The sequence below is a fragment of the Leucopleurus acutus genome (genome assembly GCF_964270905.1).
Source record: "Leucopleurus acutus genome assembly, chromosome: 11".
Classification (NCBI taxonomy): Eukaryota; Metazoa; Chordata; class Mammalia; order Artiodactyla; family Delphinidae; genus Leucopleurus; species Leucopleurus acutus.
The window spans coordinates 26,545,860-26,563,753 of NC_139152.1; the positions used below are offsets into that span (position 1 = coordinate 26,545,860).

General features: G+C 38.9%; 2 protein-coding genes across 4 annotated transcripts in view; both read right to left on the bottom strand.

Annotated features, from left to right (window-relative positions):
- Positions 1-14,858, bottom strand: part of AMN1 (antagonist of mitotic exit network 1 homolog) — a 65,717-nt gene extending 50,859 nt beyond the window's left edge. Inside the window, exon 1 of one of the 3 annotated variants that reach the window (XM_082851112.1) lies at positions 14,730-14,858. In XM_082851112.1, coding sequence (XP_082707238.1) covers positions 14,730-14,767 — 38 coding nt within the window. In that variant the 5' untranslated portion in view covers positions 14,768-14,858. Of the gene's footprint in view, positions 1-14,418; positions 14,566-14,729 lie in introns of those variants that run through there. The other 2 variants (XM_082851114.1, XM_082851113.1) reach the window with 2 other exon arrangements.
- Positions 1,449-2,077, bottom strand: LOC309968601 (small ribosomal subunit protein uS8-like). The gene has a single exon (XM_082849902.1). The coding sequence runs from the start codon at positions 1,929-1,931 to the stop codon at positions 1,539-1,541; it is 393 nt and encodes a 130-aa protein (XP_082706028.1). The 5' UTR covers positions 1,932-2,077; the 3' UTR covers positions 1,449-1,538.
- Positions 14,859-17,894: the final 3,036 nt, after the last annotated feature.

A 17,894-nucleotide genomic window follows, 5' to 3' on the forward strand; every position in this document is an offset into this window, starting at 1 on the left:
AAATTCGCTGCAGTGAGGGTTTAACAGGGTTTTGATAGTGTCTTAATAGGGGAAAGGTAGGGAAGAGTACATTCAGGATTTGGGGGTGAAAGCTCAAGTAGTTTAAGAGGGTTCTCCCCCTCCAAGATGGGGAATGGGATAGGATTAGGCAAAATTTGTGATGTAATGGTTTGAGAATGATGGACATGGGGTCTTGAAGTAAGCCTCATGAATAATCTATCCTGATAAATATAATGTTCGCCCTAACAATCAAAATGTTCACCTTAATAACCAAATGTTTATTTAGATAAACTGACTGCAGAAATTTCCTGGAACAAAAAGTTATATTGACATAAGCAATCTTAGTTCTCAATCCCAAAGGTTAACATAGGTGGTCTCAGTTCTCAAGACAAAAATGAAAAGTGGTGAGCTAAAACTAAACAAATCTTCAAAGGCTGTAAAAAAAAAAAGGGTATGGGTGTGGGAGGAGAAATAGATATCTCACCCAATATGAACTGCTCTAAATTTTATAGTTAAAAGAAACAACTTATTAATATTTAGCCAATCAATTATACAGTAAATTAATCTAACAAAGAAATGAGTTCAGGCAAAATGGCCTGCTTCTAATGTAAGTGTTGCATAAAATTTGGTCTTTGGCCTCCTTTTCTTCTCTCTATATCCTCTTCCTCAAACTTAACCATGGCTTCACCTACTACCTATAAGTTTACTCCTAATCTTAGACTTACTCCTTGATATCTCTTTCAAATTAAAAATTATATTTTTCCAAGGAAGACACACAGATGACCAATACATGAAAAGATGCTCAATATCACTAATCATCAGAAAAATGCAAATCAAAATCACAATGAGATGTCACCTCACACCTGTCAGAATGGCTATTATCAAAAAGACAACAAATAACAAATGTTGGCAAGGATGTGGGGAAATGGGAATCCTTGTGCATTGTTGGTGGGAATGTAAATAGGTGTAGGTGCTATGGAAAACAGTATAAAGGTTCCTCAGAAAATTAAAAATAGAACTACCATATGATCCAGCAATTCCACTTTTGGGTATTTATCCAAAGAATATGAAAACACTAATTTGAAAAGATATCTGCACTCCCATGTTCACTGCAACATTATTTACAGTAGCCAAAATATGGAAATAACCTAAGTGTCCATCAATGGATGAATGTATAAAGAAGATGTGGTATATATACTGTGGAATATTATTCAGCCATAAAAAAGAATGAAATCTTGCCATTTGCAACAACATGGATGGACCTAGAGAGCATTATGCTAAGTGAAATAAGTCAGACAGAGAAAGACAGATACCATATGACTTCTCTTATATGTGAAGTCTAAGAACAAAAACGAAAAAACCCCAAACAAAAGTTCATAGCTACAGAAAACAGATTGGTGGTTCTCGGAGGTGGGGGGTGGGAGAAATGGGTTAATTGTTCGGGTTTTTTTAGTTTAAATAAATTGAATTAAAAAATTTTGTTTGTTTGTTTGTTTTTGTCCTCTGAGGCATTTTATTTGCACGTATGTATTACATCCCTAGAAAAAGAATCCAAGGATTTTCCCTCCTGTGTGTTTTCGTCTTGCTTCTTCATGGTCCATGACGCCAGCTGAGGTTGTCAGTACAATGAAACCAAACTGACGGGACGGGAGCAGGTTATTCTGCCATTTTTCTAGATCTTTGAGTTGCACATCAAACCTGGGGCTGATCACTCCACACTTATTTATCCTGCCTGTGAGGTTCACAACAATTTTCCCAGCCCTGTGATCATTGATGATTTCAAATTCGCCAACGTAACCATGCTTCATCATCACAGTGAGAAACCTGATGATGACTTTGGAGCATGGCCTAATAAGAACCTGGCATTTGCCTCTCTTTTCGGCATTGTTGATACTCTTGAGAGCATCAGCCAGGGCATTCATGTGCACCATTATGGTGGCATGGAAAGATGGTGGAAAGAAAAGCTGAATTAAAAATGTTTTAAATTATATTCCTAACTGTCTATTTCAACTGGAGGTTCTGATTAATTTTCCTGAAAAGATACTTACTCCTCCACAATTATCTAACGATATCACCATCCTCCTGGTCAATGAAGCTAAAAACTTTACAGTAATTTTTAATTTTTGCCTTTCCTTGCTCCCCTTATTCAAAATTGTTCACCATATCACAGATCCAAAGGATTCTCCAAGGCAGTGCTACTCAAAGTGCTGGTCCAGTGAAGAGGTTAAGAACTTATGCAAGGATGTAAACCAAGCAGTTTTCCGTCACGGAGAAGTCCCATTCCTGTGGACTTAACAGTGCACTTAGTGAAACAGCTGACTGCTATTCTGAACCAAGCTTGTTACCAAAGTAACAGAAACCCAAGGTAACCCAGAAACAGCTTGCTGAACAACTGCCAGCCTGACCATATCTCATCCCAAAAAAGGTTAGAAAATATTATCCTAAATGTGGACCTTTACATGGGAGACAACACTTTAGTATGACAATGAAGGTCATATGGTCATCTTTTTGCTTTAGTTCCAATTTTTGGATAATTTTTCTTAATATATTCTTGTTTCCTCTTTTTTCACTAAGCACTGTGTTTTCAAGTTCCATCCATGTGAATATATACACATTTACTCTTTACTTTTCTAATAGCTGCATAATATTCCATGGCACCTCTCCCAGTGATGGATATTCCAATTCTCTTTTACCAGAATGAATTCTGCAAGAACATCTTCACATATGTCTCCTAGTTTGGGCTCTCCTTACTCTTTTCCAAAATTTTAAAACAGTTTCCTGTCTTCTTATTCTTAACTGCTCCCTAATTCAACTCTCCCTCTGCTCCCAGCAGTTCCAAAACCTTTGATAGCTTCCCATGTTACAGAATTAAACACTTATTTCATTGCGGTGGCCAAGGTTCTGATCCTAATTATCTGGCTTTATGTCTTACTATTACACTATTCATATTGTATTCTCCAGCCAAACAGAATTACTATTTTCTGGTCTTCTCATATATTTCTAACTTTCCTGTTCATCAAGCCTTTGCTCTTATTATTATACTCCTCTTTTTTTTAAATTAAATTTATTTATTTATTTTTGGCTGCATTGGGTCTTCATTGCTGCACGTGGGCTTTCTCTAGTTGTGGCGAGCAGGGGCTACTCTTCGTTGCGGTGTGCGGGTTTCTCATTGCGGTGGCTTCTCTTGTTGCAGAGCACGGGCTCTAGGTGCATAGGCTTCAGTAGTCGTGGCATGCAGGCTCAGTAGTTGTGGCTTGTGGGCTCTAGAGCACAGGCTCTGTAGTTGTGGCGCAGAGGCTTAGTTGCTCCACAGCATATGAGATCTTCCCGGACCAGAGATCGAACTCGTGTCCCCTGCATTGGCAGGCAGATTCTCAACCACTGTGCCACCAGGGAAATTCCTGTACTCCCTCTTGAACGCATTTCCTCCCATTTGTAAATCCAGCTTTTGTGGTATTATTATACCTAGATTATATTTATTCATATACTTGTCTTGTGCTAGTCCCATAGACTATACCTCTTTTATGCTAGTTATTTCCAACAATCATCAGCATAGTGCTTCATATGCCACATGTCCTCTTTATATACATGCTTAACTGAATAGTAACTCCTAAAAATAAGGAACTGTGGGTACAAAGAGACAAAAGACTTGATTCTGGCCCCAGGAGTTCATAGGATCATTTGCATGGAACCCTCACGGAGCCTTAGAATAGAGATTGGAACTAAGAGTAGGAATTAAGCTAGGCCTTAGGAAAAAAGGTCAGGTCTTAGGTAACATATTCCTTGTTACAGTGCTTTCCATGGTAGGAATGATATAACATTAATAACTAACATAAATGAATACTTACTATGTGCCAAGCACTGTTTTATGGAATTTACATGTACTGGCTTTTAATCTTCACAGCAGTTCAGTAAGGTAGGTAATAATATCATCACCTTCCATTTACAGAGGAGAAAACTGAATCCCAGATAAGTTGAAACATTTGCTCAAGATTGTATAACTAGTAAATGGTAGGTATATGTACAGAACCCATGTAGTCTGTTTTCCTAACTTGCACCCTTAACTTACTCTGTCTTTACTAACAGAAAGGATATTCTGTTTGGATGAGGTGTAAAGGTTTCACCAAGAACTAAAGTAAAGATACTTTTCTCAGGACTCTACACAAGTCTGAGAATCAACAAAGGAGAATCAACAGATTTCCCTTTTATGAAAATTGACTGTGGACCGAGGGCCAGAAGTTTATGAGATATAACGCAAATGTCAAATCCTACTGTTTTAGAAGGCACTCAGTAGATTATAGTGATTGTTCTCCTTAGCCTTAACTTTTTTACATGGGAATAATAATGGACTGAAAGCTCCTGGAGAGAAGTAATTGCCATTATAACTGCAATTTTCAGCACAATTTCTGGTGTGAAATAACTAATAATAACAATAACTAACGTTTAGTAGTGTTTATTATTTGCTAGTGTTAAAGTAAAATAAAATGGAGACCAAGCTTGAAAATCCTCCAAGCAAACAAAACCAGTTAGGCTGCATAAGTTAAACTTAATCTATTGATAGCTTATTTCATGAACTTAAGCAAAAGGTAACATTATTTCTTGTATATGCCTCTGATAATAATAAGCAGAACTTAAATCATCTTCTAAAATAGTATAAGATAAACACTTTTAACCAGTCTCCTGTCATCTATAAACTCCCACTGTAACAACCAATCATTGTAAATGTTAAACAACTTCCTCATTCTCACTTTAAAAACCATCCTGTAACTACATGCCTCTGAGCTTCTAACCACTTTCAGTTTGAAGTCTCTCTGTTCACAAATAGCTTATTTGTCACTCAATAAAATATTCGTATCAAATAAATCTCTCTGAATTTTCTTTTGACAGTTTTTGGTGTCAGAAGTGGGACCTACGGGCTTCCCTGGTGGCGCAGTGGTTGAGAGTCCACCTGCCAATGCAGGGGGCGCGGGTTCGTGCCCCGGTCCGGGAGGATCCCGCGTGCCGCGGAGCCGCTGGGCCCGTGAGCCATGGCCGTTGAGCCTGCGCGTCTGGAGTCTGTGCCCCGCAACGGGAGAGGCCACAACAGTGAGAGGCCCACATACCGCAAAAAAAAAAAAAAAAAAAGAAGTGGGACCTACAGAAGATCCCTGATTAGTCAAGAGGCTGGTGAGTAAACAAGTGCCAGTACTCATGGAGCCCATTATGCTCACTGTTTTCTCACTGACCAAGAAGTTTCACAGTACACCTCTCTTGAATCCAAGCTTCACTCCCTTTCGTGTTGAGCTCTCCAATTTTATTGAGCAACTATTGTTGAAACTTTTTGATAAGTCACCCTATTCTGTTCAAAAAGGGGCGGGAGTGTAATTTCCTGTGTTTCAGAACAGCTGTTCAAAAACAGGACCCCTCAGAGTTAAGATGTCCTGGAGAATCTAAGGTGAAGATGGGTTCCACCTGGTCCAAATCACAGACCAGGATCTTGTGCCTTTTGGAAAAATGGGTGAACTTTATGAAGGATGACTGGAATTGCAGTGGCCACTTTGGGGAACCTTTAATTTAGATAAGATAGTCCACCTTAGGGACACTCTTAAAAAGAGAATATTCCAAAAAAAAAAAAAAAAAAAAGAGAGAATATTCCAAATTTCTCAGAAACGATGGTAGGCAAAAGCTTCTAAAAGACAAAATGACTCCAAAAACAGCTTCTCTAAAAGAATCCTTACAGCACACAGAAAAAAATTTACCAAAAAAATTTTGGTAAAAAGCTCTAGCCATCAGCAGGTAACCTTAATTTATTACATCTGCCAGAAATAATTTGGATCCAACTATTCTTTTGAGTTTTATATTACTGTACCTGACACATGGTTAAAATTTAAAAATGAAAGTTATACAATCTCTGTTTGTGTCTGTCTATATATTTATGTATACACGAATTCATGTATGGTCTGTGATATTTTTTAAAGAGCTCTATTTAATCTGCTTAAAGGAAAATAAGCACTTATATAAATTAAGTGCTCTTAAAACTCTTAGAAATATAGAAACTAATCCAAATGCTTTTCAAGTTGGTGTGATCTGGAATGATATTTGGTAAATAAAAGCTACTTTAAATGTGTTGGTTTAATAAAATAGGGTTGTCAACATTAAATATAATGCAAATATACAAACATTTCTACCCAGGTTTACTAGTAAAATAAGCTCGTGCTATCTCTATATTATAAAATTTGGCAGCAAGAAAAACAATATAAGATGATGATTAGCTGTTTAATGTTTAATCCAAGCATATTTACTAAAAACAAGTAAATTAAATAGATGTAAGATAAAAGTTTATACTAAGTTAACTTAAATGATGGATATTCATTATCTATTATATCCTATCTAGATCATTTCCAAATAAGATAATATACTGAAACATTAATTGCTAAACATAAATTTATCATAAGTTTTTGGCTTCTTAATTTTTACAGATAAAAGCTACTTGGGGTTATAATAAACATGTCTTTTGCCAGATTAAAAAACCGTACTATCGAAAATATGAACAGGTCAATTATGAATGTGAATGAAGTTGAATCAGCAACTTAAAAACCTCCCAAAAGTTCAGGACCAGATGGCTTTACAGGTGAATTCTACCAAACATTTAGAAAAATGTTAGCACCTGTCCTTCTCAAATTATTCCAAAAAATTGCAGAATGAGGAATGCTTCCAAACTCATTCTGTGAGGCCAGTATCACTCTGATACTCAAACCAGACAAAGATATCACAAAAAAAAGAAAATTACAGGCCAATATCACTGATGAACATAAACACAAAAATCCTCAACAAAATATTAGCAAGCTGGGCTTCCCTGGTGGCTCAGTGTTGAGAGTCTGCCTGCCGATGCAGGGGACACGGGTTTGTGCCCCGGTCCAGGAGGATCCCACATGCCACGGAGCAGCTGGGCCTGTGAGCCATGGCCGCTGAGCCTGCGTGTCCGGAGCCTGTGCTCCACAATGGGAGAGGCCACAACAGTGAGAGGCCCACGTACCGCAAAAAGAAAAAAAAAATTAGCAAGCTGAATTCAGCAATACATGAAAAAGGTCATACACTATGATCAATGCGGATTTAAGGCAGGGATGGGATTGAACCAATCTCATCCTTGAATGTTTCAATATCCACAAAGCAATTAATGTGATACGCCACATTAACAAATTGAAGAAGAAAATCATACCATCTCAATAGATGCAGAAAAAGCTTTTGACAAAATCCAACAACAATTTATGACAAAAAACTCTCAACAAAGTGGGTACAGAGGAAATATACCTCAACATAATAAATGCCATATATGACAAGCCCACATCTAACATCATACTCAACAGTGAAAAGCTGAAGGCATCTCCTCTAAGATAAGAAACAAGACAAGGATGCTCACTCTTACCACTTCTGTAGTATTGGAAGTCCTAGCCACAGCAATCAGACAAGAAAAAGAAATAAAAGGAATCCAAATCAGAAAGGAAGAAGTAAAACCATCACTGTTTGCAGATGACATGATACTACACATAGAAAATCCAAAAGACACTGTCCAAAATCCTACCATAATTCATCAATGAATTCAGTAAGGTTGCAAGATACAAATAAATATACAGAAATCTGTTGCATTTCTGTATACTAACAATGAACTATCAGACAGAGAAATTAAGAAAACAATCCCATTTACAACTGCATCAAAAAGAATAAAATACCTAGGAATAAATATAACTAAGGGGGTAAAAGATCTGTACTCAGAAAACTATAAGGCACTGATGAAAGAAATTGGAGACGACACAAATAGATGGAAAGATACACTGTGTTCATGAATTGAAAGAATTAAAAATGTTAAAATGACCATACTACTCAAGGCAATCTACAGATTCAGTGCAATCCCTATCAAAATACCAATGGCATTCTTCACAGAACTAGAAAAAATAATCTTAAATTTTGTATGGAAACACAAAAGACCCTCCAATATCCAAAATAATCTTGAGTAAGAAGGTCACAGATGGAGGTATCATGCTTCCTGATTTCAAACTATACTACAAAGCTACAGAAATCAGAAGAGTATGATACTGGCACAAAAACAGAAGTATAGATTAATGGAACAGAATAGACAGCCCAGAAATATACATTTCTGGTCAATTAATCTATGACAAAGAAGGCAAGAATATACAATGGGGAAAAGACAGTCTCTCCAGTAAGTGTTCCTGGGAAAACTGGAAGCTACATGTAAAGGAATGAAATTAGAACATTTTCTCACACCATACATAAAAATCAACTCAAAATGGATTAGAGGGGCTTCCCTGGTAGCACAGTGGTTAAGAATCTGCCTGCCAATGCAGGGGACACAGGTTCGAGCCCTGGTCCAGGAAGATCCCACATGCTGTGAAGCAACTAAGCCTGTGCACCACAACTACTGAGCCTGTGCTCTAGAGCCCGCGAGCCACAACTACTGAAGCCTGTCCACCTAGAGCCTGTGCTCTGCAACAAGAGAAGCCACCGCAATGAGAAGCTCGTGGCGCCACAATGAAGAGTAGCCCCCACTCACCGCAATTAGAGAAAGCCCGTGCCCAGCAACGAAGACCCAATGCAACAAAAACAAAAAATGGATTAGCGACTTGAACGTAAGATCTGAAACCATAAAATTCCTGGAAGAAAACATAGGCAGTATGCTCACTGACATTGGTCTTAGCAATATTTTAGGGTACGTCTCCTCAGGCAAGGAAAACAAAAGCAAAAATAAACAATTGGGACTATATACATAAAAAAAAAATACTAAAAAAAAAAGTACTAAAAAGCTTTTGCACAGCAAAGGAAACAATCAACAAAACAAAAAGGCCATCTACTGAATATAAAGATATTTGCAAACAGTATATCTGATATGGGGTTAATATCCAAAATATACAAAGAACTCATACAATTCAACATTAAAAAAAACAAACAACTCGATTAAAAAATGAGCAGTGGAACTGAATAGATATTTTTCCAAAGAAGACACACAGACAGCCAACAGGTACATGAAAAGATGTTCAATATCACTAATCATCAGGGAAATGCAAATCAAAACCACAGAGATATCACTTCACACCTGTCAGAATGGCTATTATCAAAAAACAACAAATAACAAGTGTAGGCAAGGATGTGGAGAAAAAGGAACCCTTGTGCACCGTTGGTGAGAATGTAAATTGGTGCAGCCACTATGCAAAACAGTATGGAGATTCCTTAAGAAATTAAAAATAGAACTACCATATGGTCCAGCAATTCCACTGCTGGGTAATTATCCACAGAAAACAAAAACACTAATTCAAAAAGATATATGCACCCCTATGTTTACTGCAGCATTACTTACAATAGCCAAGACACGGACGCGACCTAAGCACCCATCAACAGATGAATGGATAAAGAAGACGTGATATATATTTTAAAATGGAATATTACTCAGCTATTAAAAAGAATGAAATCTAGCCATTTGCAACAATATGGATGGACCTACAGGGCATTATCCTAAGTGAAGTAAGTCAGACAGAGAAAGACAAATACTGTATGATTTCACTTATATGTGGAATCTAAAAAACAAAACTGAACAAACAAAACAGAAATAGATACAGAGAACAAAGAGCTGGTTGCCAGAGGAGAGGGGATGGGGGGCAGAAAAAACATAGGTGAGGAAGATTAAGAGGTACAAAACTTCCAGCAGCAAAATAAATGAGTCATGGGGATGAAATGTACAGTGTGGTGAATATAGTCAACAACTATATAATATCTTTATATGGTGACACTGTAACTAGATTTATCATGGTTATCATTTTGAAATGTATAGAAATACTGAATCACTATGTCGTTTAACAGTAACTAACATAGTGTTGTAGATTAATTATACTTCAAAAACAAACAGCAAACAAATTCATAGAAAAAGAGATCAGATTTGTGGTTACCAGAGGCAGGGGGAATTGGATGAAGGCAGTCAAAAGCTACAAACTTCCAGTTATAAGATAAATAAGTACTAGGGATATAATGCACAACATGATAAATATAATTAACCCTGCTGTATGTTACATATGAAAGCTGTTATGAGAATAATTTCTAAGAGTTATCATAAGAAAAACCCCCTTTTTTCTATTTCTTTAATTTTGTATCTGTATAAAACAACAGATGTTCACTAAACTTATTGTGTACGTAAGTCATTATGCTGTATATTTCAGACTTACACAGTGCTGTATGTCAATTATAGCTCCACAAAACTGTAAGAAAAAATTGTACTGTGAGAAAACGTCTCTAAAAAATATAATTTTTTGTAATTATGTATTCATGAATTTGCTAATCTACTATAGGATGCTGCTATTATGACAGTTCACAACTGCATGCTTCCTAGTTTTCACTGGAAAATAAATGTTAATAAAGGTTAAAATTTATAATCAATATATAAAAAAATAATAGAAACAAGAAAGAAAGAAAACAACTTTGTATACAAAGTATGAGAGGAAAATGGGATGTAATTTTAGAGGAAGAGCATGCAAAGAATATAGGTTGTATTTTTGTTATGGAAAAAAGAAAGTAATTCTGTACAGCAATTTTGTAAAGTAAAATTACTGTTCATTCCAGAATGAGAAAGAGAAAAGGAATAACACAAACTCTAAATGGATATAGAAAGTGCTTGTTTAGAAATTTTATGTTGGAAGGTCAAAGTTAGCTAAAATTATTTATAAGGGTTTTAAAAAATGAGCTCAATAATAAACTGAAACAAACTAGAACGTTTTTACCCTCTGTGTTAAAAGCACAAAGTTTCTTAAATTATTGGTCTGCTCTTAATAAGATACAGTAAGTCCCCAGATATGAACCCTCAAGTTGCAAACTTTCAAAGATGCGAACGTGCATTCGCATGTCCAATCACATAAGTTAGTTCACGTGTCTGGCATACATAGTCACATGTGTGCATCCTCTACAAGGGTTGTGTTTTTGTGTACTTCACTGTACAGTACTGTATAGAGTACAGTAGTACAGTATCTTTATTTCAAGCCCAGGATGTCCGGAAGTAAGCGTAAAAGCAGCAGTATACAGCCGATTGTGTTAGTTGGGTACCTAGGCTAACTTTGTTGGACTTATGAACAAATTGGACTTACAAATGCGTTCTCGGAACAGAACTTGTTTGTATGTAGGAGACTTACTGTATTATAAAAGGTTTTTCTTTACCTTTTGTGTAAACTGTCTAGGAACTAAAGATTCTGTGTCTTAGCAAAATAATTTCCTGTGCTTCATGTTACCTAATTACTTAGGAAAACTGAATTTTTACAACATTACAAGAGGTAAGGTTTTTTTGGTTTTGTTTTGTCTTTTAGAACTATGTGACTTTCTGTATTTGCTTTTGAAATCTTTTAGTTGTCACTTTGGCTGAATAGGTAACTAAGTTTTGCTTCACAGTAAAGCATTTACAATCAACTACAGGCCAAAATGCTTTGTCTTTATGGAGATTCATGGAAAGGACCCTGACAAGTACTCTGGAATACAGGTTTCTGATAACTTTAAGCTCATACCACTAAACTGAGTAAGAACTTCTAGAACTCTAATGGAGAAACTGCTTAACTCATAAAACTGCTAACCCAAGATCAAGCAAAACAAGGATTAATTACATGGGACCAAATGAACTGATGAAAATAATTATAACTTTTATGACTTTGTTTGAAACACTGTCAGTTCTTCAATGCTTGTTTTCCAGATTTAAAGAACGCTTTTTTTCCTCTCCTTCTAAGCTATCTAAACTTAAAACAATTTGGTAAAGTATACTTTTAAAAGCAAAAATGAAACATTTACTTTTTCTCCTTACCTGATCCCTTCAGAATTAAAACAAACAAATTACAAAAAAAAAAAAAAACAACCCTTACTGAGTATTCTTATTTTCATGGCAATATAGATATTTGCATAAATTCAATAAGAATCTGTTCTCTTTGTAACAGGACACAACTGGACAAGTCCTTGGCTTGCCTTCTTAGCATAAAGAGGCTTTTAAAGATCTAACCTGAGTTTACTTATTAAGACAGTTTTAAGGATCTAAAGTTGACTTTATGGAGCCAATAAAGCCCCTTGGATATTACCAAAGCTTTGACTGGAGTATCGTATTTGGGAATGTGCATAAAATCACTGTTCCTGCTGCACTTATGTAAATAACAAGACAAGTTTAAAAAGACTAGACTTATTTTACAAACAAATTACTTATGATTATCTTTGGTAAAAATGAGGTGACTACAGAGAGAAAAATTATGTTTAAACAGAAAACTTTGGCATATTCATAATCAAATTCGAGTCCTGTTTATTGTCTTTGAGGTTTTGTATCTAACTGTAAACTGGACTGGGTCCTGAACTCTTCTAGTTTTCTCCAATATCTGGCTATGACTCTCCAAACTAATATTTTCAATTTTCTCTTACCCTTCTGACTTGAAATAAAAACTAAAACTGTCCTTTTCCTCAAACCCTACAAGCTAAAGCTATCAGTCTTGATATAGACTTCAGAGAAGTCACAACAGATCATGTATAGACAAGACAACCTTCATACCTACTTCTATGTAGGCCACTCAGAGCTCAGCAGAACACCTGATGACATCATCAAAGACATTCAAACTGTAAACCAGGAAAATCTGTCAGTTTGAAACTGCCACCTTCATTCCACCTTCATCTAAAAATCCGAGCTCAATTCCAAAAATTTTCTCGACGGGCTGCTCTCTAGACTCAACAACTTCATTTATAATTTGTTCCAACTAATCTTTAATCTTTGCCTTTTTTTGTTTCCATAGAAATGCTTCTTATTGAATACTTGATTGCTCACACCATATAGAAGCCTACTTAGATGGAAGCTTACCTATAGCACCGCCTCCTAAAATAAGACATCCTCATGTTCATCCCATCCTAAGTAATCATGACATAGTTCAGTACTATAAGGCACTAATGCAATATTGAAAAGCTTATTTCCACAGGTCCATAAAGCTTTCTGTGATCTGCTTCCAAAGAAGACAATGTGCCCCATATATTAGAACCCAGAGACTCAGTTTATTGGAAAAGACACCAACAAAAGACTGCACTTAAACTTCATTGGGAGAGACCTTATCCTCTGCAAAATCTCTACAGTTACAGCAAGAATTTGTAAATTCTTTAGCCAGAGTTATTTCAGACAACTGCATAGCCTTAGACACCCTAACCACCCAAGACAGAAGTGCATGTACTGTAACTGGTAAAAAAAAATGTTGTTTCATGTTAATATATCAAAAAGATCTTAAAGATCAGACGCCAGTCTTTAATAAAATAGGCAACGCTTCTTCCCTTGATTATTTAGTTGGTTAAATCATGGCTCCTGGGACTCTCTGCTCTGGAGAATCTTTCAATCCTTGACTACTATTCCCCTCATAGTCATTATATTAACCTCCCTAGTGCCTTGTATCCTCTCAAGAGTTTAAATGTCTTTCAGCGACTACTCACACATCATATGTTATCCATCAGGATTAGACAACTGGAAGAACTCAATGATCCCACTGACCGTATTCAGGGTGACTATGTAACTGCCGGTAACAGCAACTACATGACCATCTATGCCAAGGACTACATCAAAGGGGTAGTGAGAGTAACACCATATTGGTTCACACTCTCAGCTTGTCGAGAGAAAGACCAAAAGTCGGAGACTTTTTAAATAAAATAAATGGAGACCAGGCTTGAAAATCCCCCAAGCTGACCAAGACAGTTAGACCGCATAAGCGAAACCAAATCTAGTTTATATCATGAACATAAGTGACACTTAACAGGTTATTCCTTGTAAATGCCTCTAATAATCAACGTAAATTGTCTTCTTAAAATAACGTAAGATAATCACTTTTAACCAATCCCCTGCTGTCTGTAAACTCCCAACGTAATAACCATTGTAAAAGTTAAACAACTTCCTCGCGCTCACTTTATAAGCCATCCTGTAACTACATGCCTCTGTGCTTCTGGTTTCTCCCTCAATAAAATATTCATATCAAGTAAAAAAATTTATTTTAATTAATTAATCCTTTTAATTAGGAGGTTAATCCTTTTAATACTAGATGTTAATCTAGCTGTTAAGTAATAAGGAGGTTAATCCTTTTAATACTAGGTAGCCTTCTAAGGATTTAAATGTTAAGTTTATTGCTCACTACAACGCCATGAGATAGGTACTGTTATTATACTGATTTTGTAGATCAAGAACTAGGGCCCAGAGAGGTGAAATTACTCTCCTATAGTCACACAACTGGAGAATAATAGCAAAACCGGGAGCTGAACCCAGCAAGCACAATCAAGGATTTGAGCGCTATGTCAAAGAATCAATATTTATCCCTGTTACAGTAACTGGGTGGAACTTTGCTGAAGGCTTTTGAGAGCCCCATCCAGTGTTTTGTTTTTTGTTTTGTTTTGTTTTACCAAGGCTTTCAGCTCCCGTCAGAGACAGGCCGCTGCCAGGAACCGCCCGGGCGTGGAGCTGTCAAGGCTGACTGATAGGACATCTATCGGGGGCCAGAGGGGCAAGCCTGCCGGGCAGCCCCCTGGTACGACGGTCCTCAGCGAGGAGAAGACAAAATCAGCGACCCAGGTCTAGAAACACCCGCGGGGCCTCCTCGGAGGGAGGCAAGAAGGGGGCGGGGAAGGGAAGCCGCGCGGGGCGGCGGGCGCGGGCGGCGGGCGCGGGCGGCGCCGGGGCGGGGCGACAGGGAGGCGGGCCGGGGCGGACTCACAGATCCAGGAGCTGACTGACCCGCTGCTGGCTCGGCATCGCGGCCGCCCTCGGAAGCCTCTTCCGCGGTCCCGGGGCCGTCGAAATCCAGCCAGAGACCGTCTGTCAACTCCTGCCCCGACAAGACGCGTAGGCCCTTGTGACGTCGCCCGCCTCTTCCGGTGACCAGGCGCGGGCGCGCTGGCGACTGCCAAGCCCCTTTGGGGCGGAGCCCGGCGCCGTGCGCCGCAGCGGCGGCGGGATAAAATGGAAAGGAGCCTTACTCTCAGAGAAGCGCTGCGCCGGTTGTAGTTCTGCAGACCTGCGGCCGGACTCCGGCGCTTTCCCGAGTCGGCCAGCCCCGCGCGCGACCTAGCCCGGTACCCCTGGAGCCGCGCGTGGCTGCGAGGTCGCTGCTCTTACTACAGGGGTGCGTTTGATGCTGGGCCGAGCATCTGGCGATGCACACCAGGGACCCCGTTGGATACAGGCTCCGTGACCGTCAAACAGAGAGTTTTAGCGGATCCGAGAGTGACTGCCGTTTACCGAGCACTTTGTGTAAGAAAGCACGCACTGAGCTGAGTGCTTTCAGTAATTAACCATATCTTTTTAATCCTGTGAAGTCGGAATTATTTAGCTTATTTTACAGATGAGGACATTACGTGCCTACAAAAAAGCTCAGTAAGCATTTCATCACGGAGACAGGGGCTTGTGTTTAAATCAGAAGGGTTTCTAAAGAAGAGGGACCTTTCCCCAGGTGGAATTGTCTCTCCTTGGTTATGCTGCAGAGTACTTGCTACTTTTTGGTGCTTTTTCATTCTTCCTTGTAGATTAACTTGTTGTTTATATGTCTTCCTTTTGTAAGCTTTTGAAAGTTGGAACCCAGTCTTGTTCATCTCTTCAGGATGCTTGCTTATTCAATCAACACGCATTTACCAAGCACTGAAGGAGGGCAGGGATTGTGCTGGGTGCTGAGGCTTCAGTGGTGAACCCTTGAACTAGACAAGTAAAAAGACAATCAGAACAACTGTTAAATACTAAGATGGAGTTAGTTCTGCCGGAACACCCATGGAAGGGTGGGGGGAGCAGGTTGAGAGAAAAACGTGGCCTGTTAGGGACTGCAAATAGTTCAGGATGGCTACAGTGGAGAGTGGTGAGGTACGTGTAGAGGAGGGAACAGGCAAACTTCTTCTATAAGGGGGCAGAAAATAAATATTTTAGGTTTTGTGGGACATCCCTTGTTGCTGAACCGAACTGGGCTCCGCGTGTCCTACCTGAAGCCAAGCTGATCTACTGACAACTGGGTTGTGGTGAGGGAAAGTACAGGGCGCCAAGCAAGATGAACAGGCAGCTGATGATCAAAAGACCGGAACTCACCTGATGGCTTTCAGGCAAGAGTTTTTAAAGGCAACACTACAGGTGAGGGTGGCAGGGTGCATGAGCAGCTCACGGACATTTTTCTGATTGGTTGGTAGTGAGGTAACAGGGTGATGTTTGGGGAATATTAATTATCATCCTTGGTTCCATTCAGTCTGGGGGTCTGTGTGCTTGTGGTCAACGTGTGTTCAACATCCTCTACCTGGTTGGGGATCTTAGTTTCTGCAGAACAACTCAAAGATATGCATCAGATTGTTATCTATATCCCTTCAGGAGAGCTAGGAGTTCTGTGGCTATTGTTCTAATCATTAACTGCTTGAGTCTGCTCTGGAACTCATGGAAGGCCAAGCAAGAAGCAGGGGATATGAGAAGTTTGTACCCAGGAAGGCCTCACAGGGTCCTGCTTTGTTTCAGTCCCACTTTTCTTTGATACTTCTCAATCCTGAGGGGAACAGGGACAGGACAAGAAAGGGAATAAGTTTTGGACAAGAGAGGTTAATCATAAACTTGGCAGGGAAACTCGGTTTTAGGAGGACTGAGTTTCATCCTTGACCTTAGGAGGTCACAGCTGCTCACCTTGTAGCTCAAAAGCAGCCATAGACCATATGAATGGCAGGGGTGGGGGAGGTGTGTTCCAATAAAACTTTATGGATGCTGAGGTTTGAATTTCATGTAGTTGTCAGTGTTATGAAATATCATTAATCTTCTGATTTTTTTCAACCATTTAAAAATGTAAAAACCTTACATTGAAAACTGTACAAAAACAGGCAGCGGCCTGGGTTGGATGGCTGTGGTGGCTTGCCTTCCGATCTAGAAAGCTAAAATGGGGGCATGATGGCCTGTGTTACGTTAAACAGTTTAGGCTTTGTCTGAAGTACTTTGTGCAGAGTCATAGATAGGTTTTAAGCAAGGACAGTACATGCATAGGAAGGATGAGTTTTTGAAAGAACTCTAGCTGTTAAGTAGTAAACGAATTGTAGCGGTCACAGATGAAGACTTGGAGACCAGAAAGGTGTCTTTTGTTAATAGCCTAAACTAAAGTAATAGCAGCAGACTGGATAGACAGATTCAAGAGGTAATGGAAATAGAGCCAATAGGATTTAGAGGTTGGTTGGAGTGGACGGAAAAGAGAAGAGTCAAGGCTAATTTCTAGGCTTTGGGTTTGGAGAATTGGGTGACATATGGTGATGCCATTTTAATGAGCTGAGAGGATTACAGGGGTTTTTTGAAAACAAGGGGAGATTAAATTTTGGACATATGAATTTTGCAGTGTCTATGGAAGATATAGCCTTGGGGCTATAGGTCTGGAAATGATGCCGTTTTGCTTTTAAAGGTGAGATTGAATAGCAGCAATAGTACATGTATTTACTTATGAATTCAGTACTTTGGGGGAAGAATCGTCTGCTGCTCTGGGAGTCATTTGGACCTTGGAAGACCTTGACAGATCAGATAAGGGCAGACTTCATGGTCCTTCCTATCTGTTTGTTGAGTGCTGCCCAGCTTGAATGCTACACAGCTGTCCATCTAGTTCTTCCTGCTGATTACCTGATTCTTCAACACCAGAAAAGTGCAGGTCACTGCCCCAGTATTATGAGGTGTTAAACTTTGGGTGCCTGAGTTCTTCTAGATAGTCAAAAGAAAATTTCACAGCTGCTTTTTTATGTTTTTTTCTTTCTTTCTTTTTTTTTTTTTTTTTTTGGCGGTACGTGGGCCTCTCACTGTTGTGGCCTCCCCCGTTGCAGAGCACAGGCTCCGGACGCACAGGCTCAGCGGCCATGGCTCACGGGCCCAGCCGCTCTGTGGCATGTGG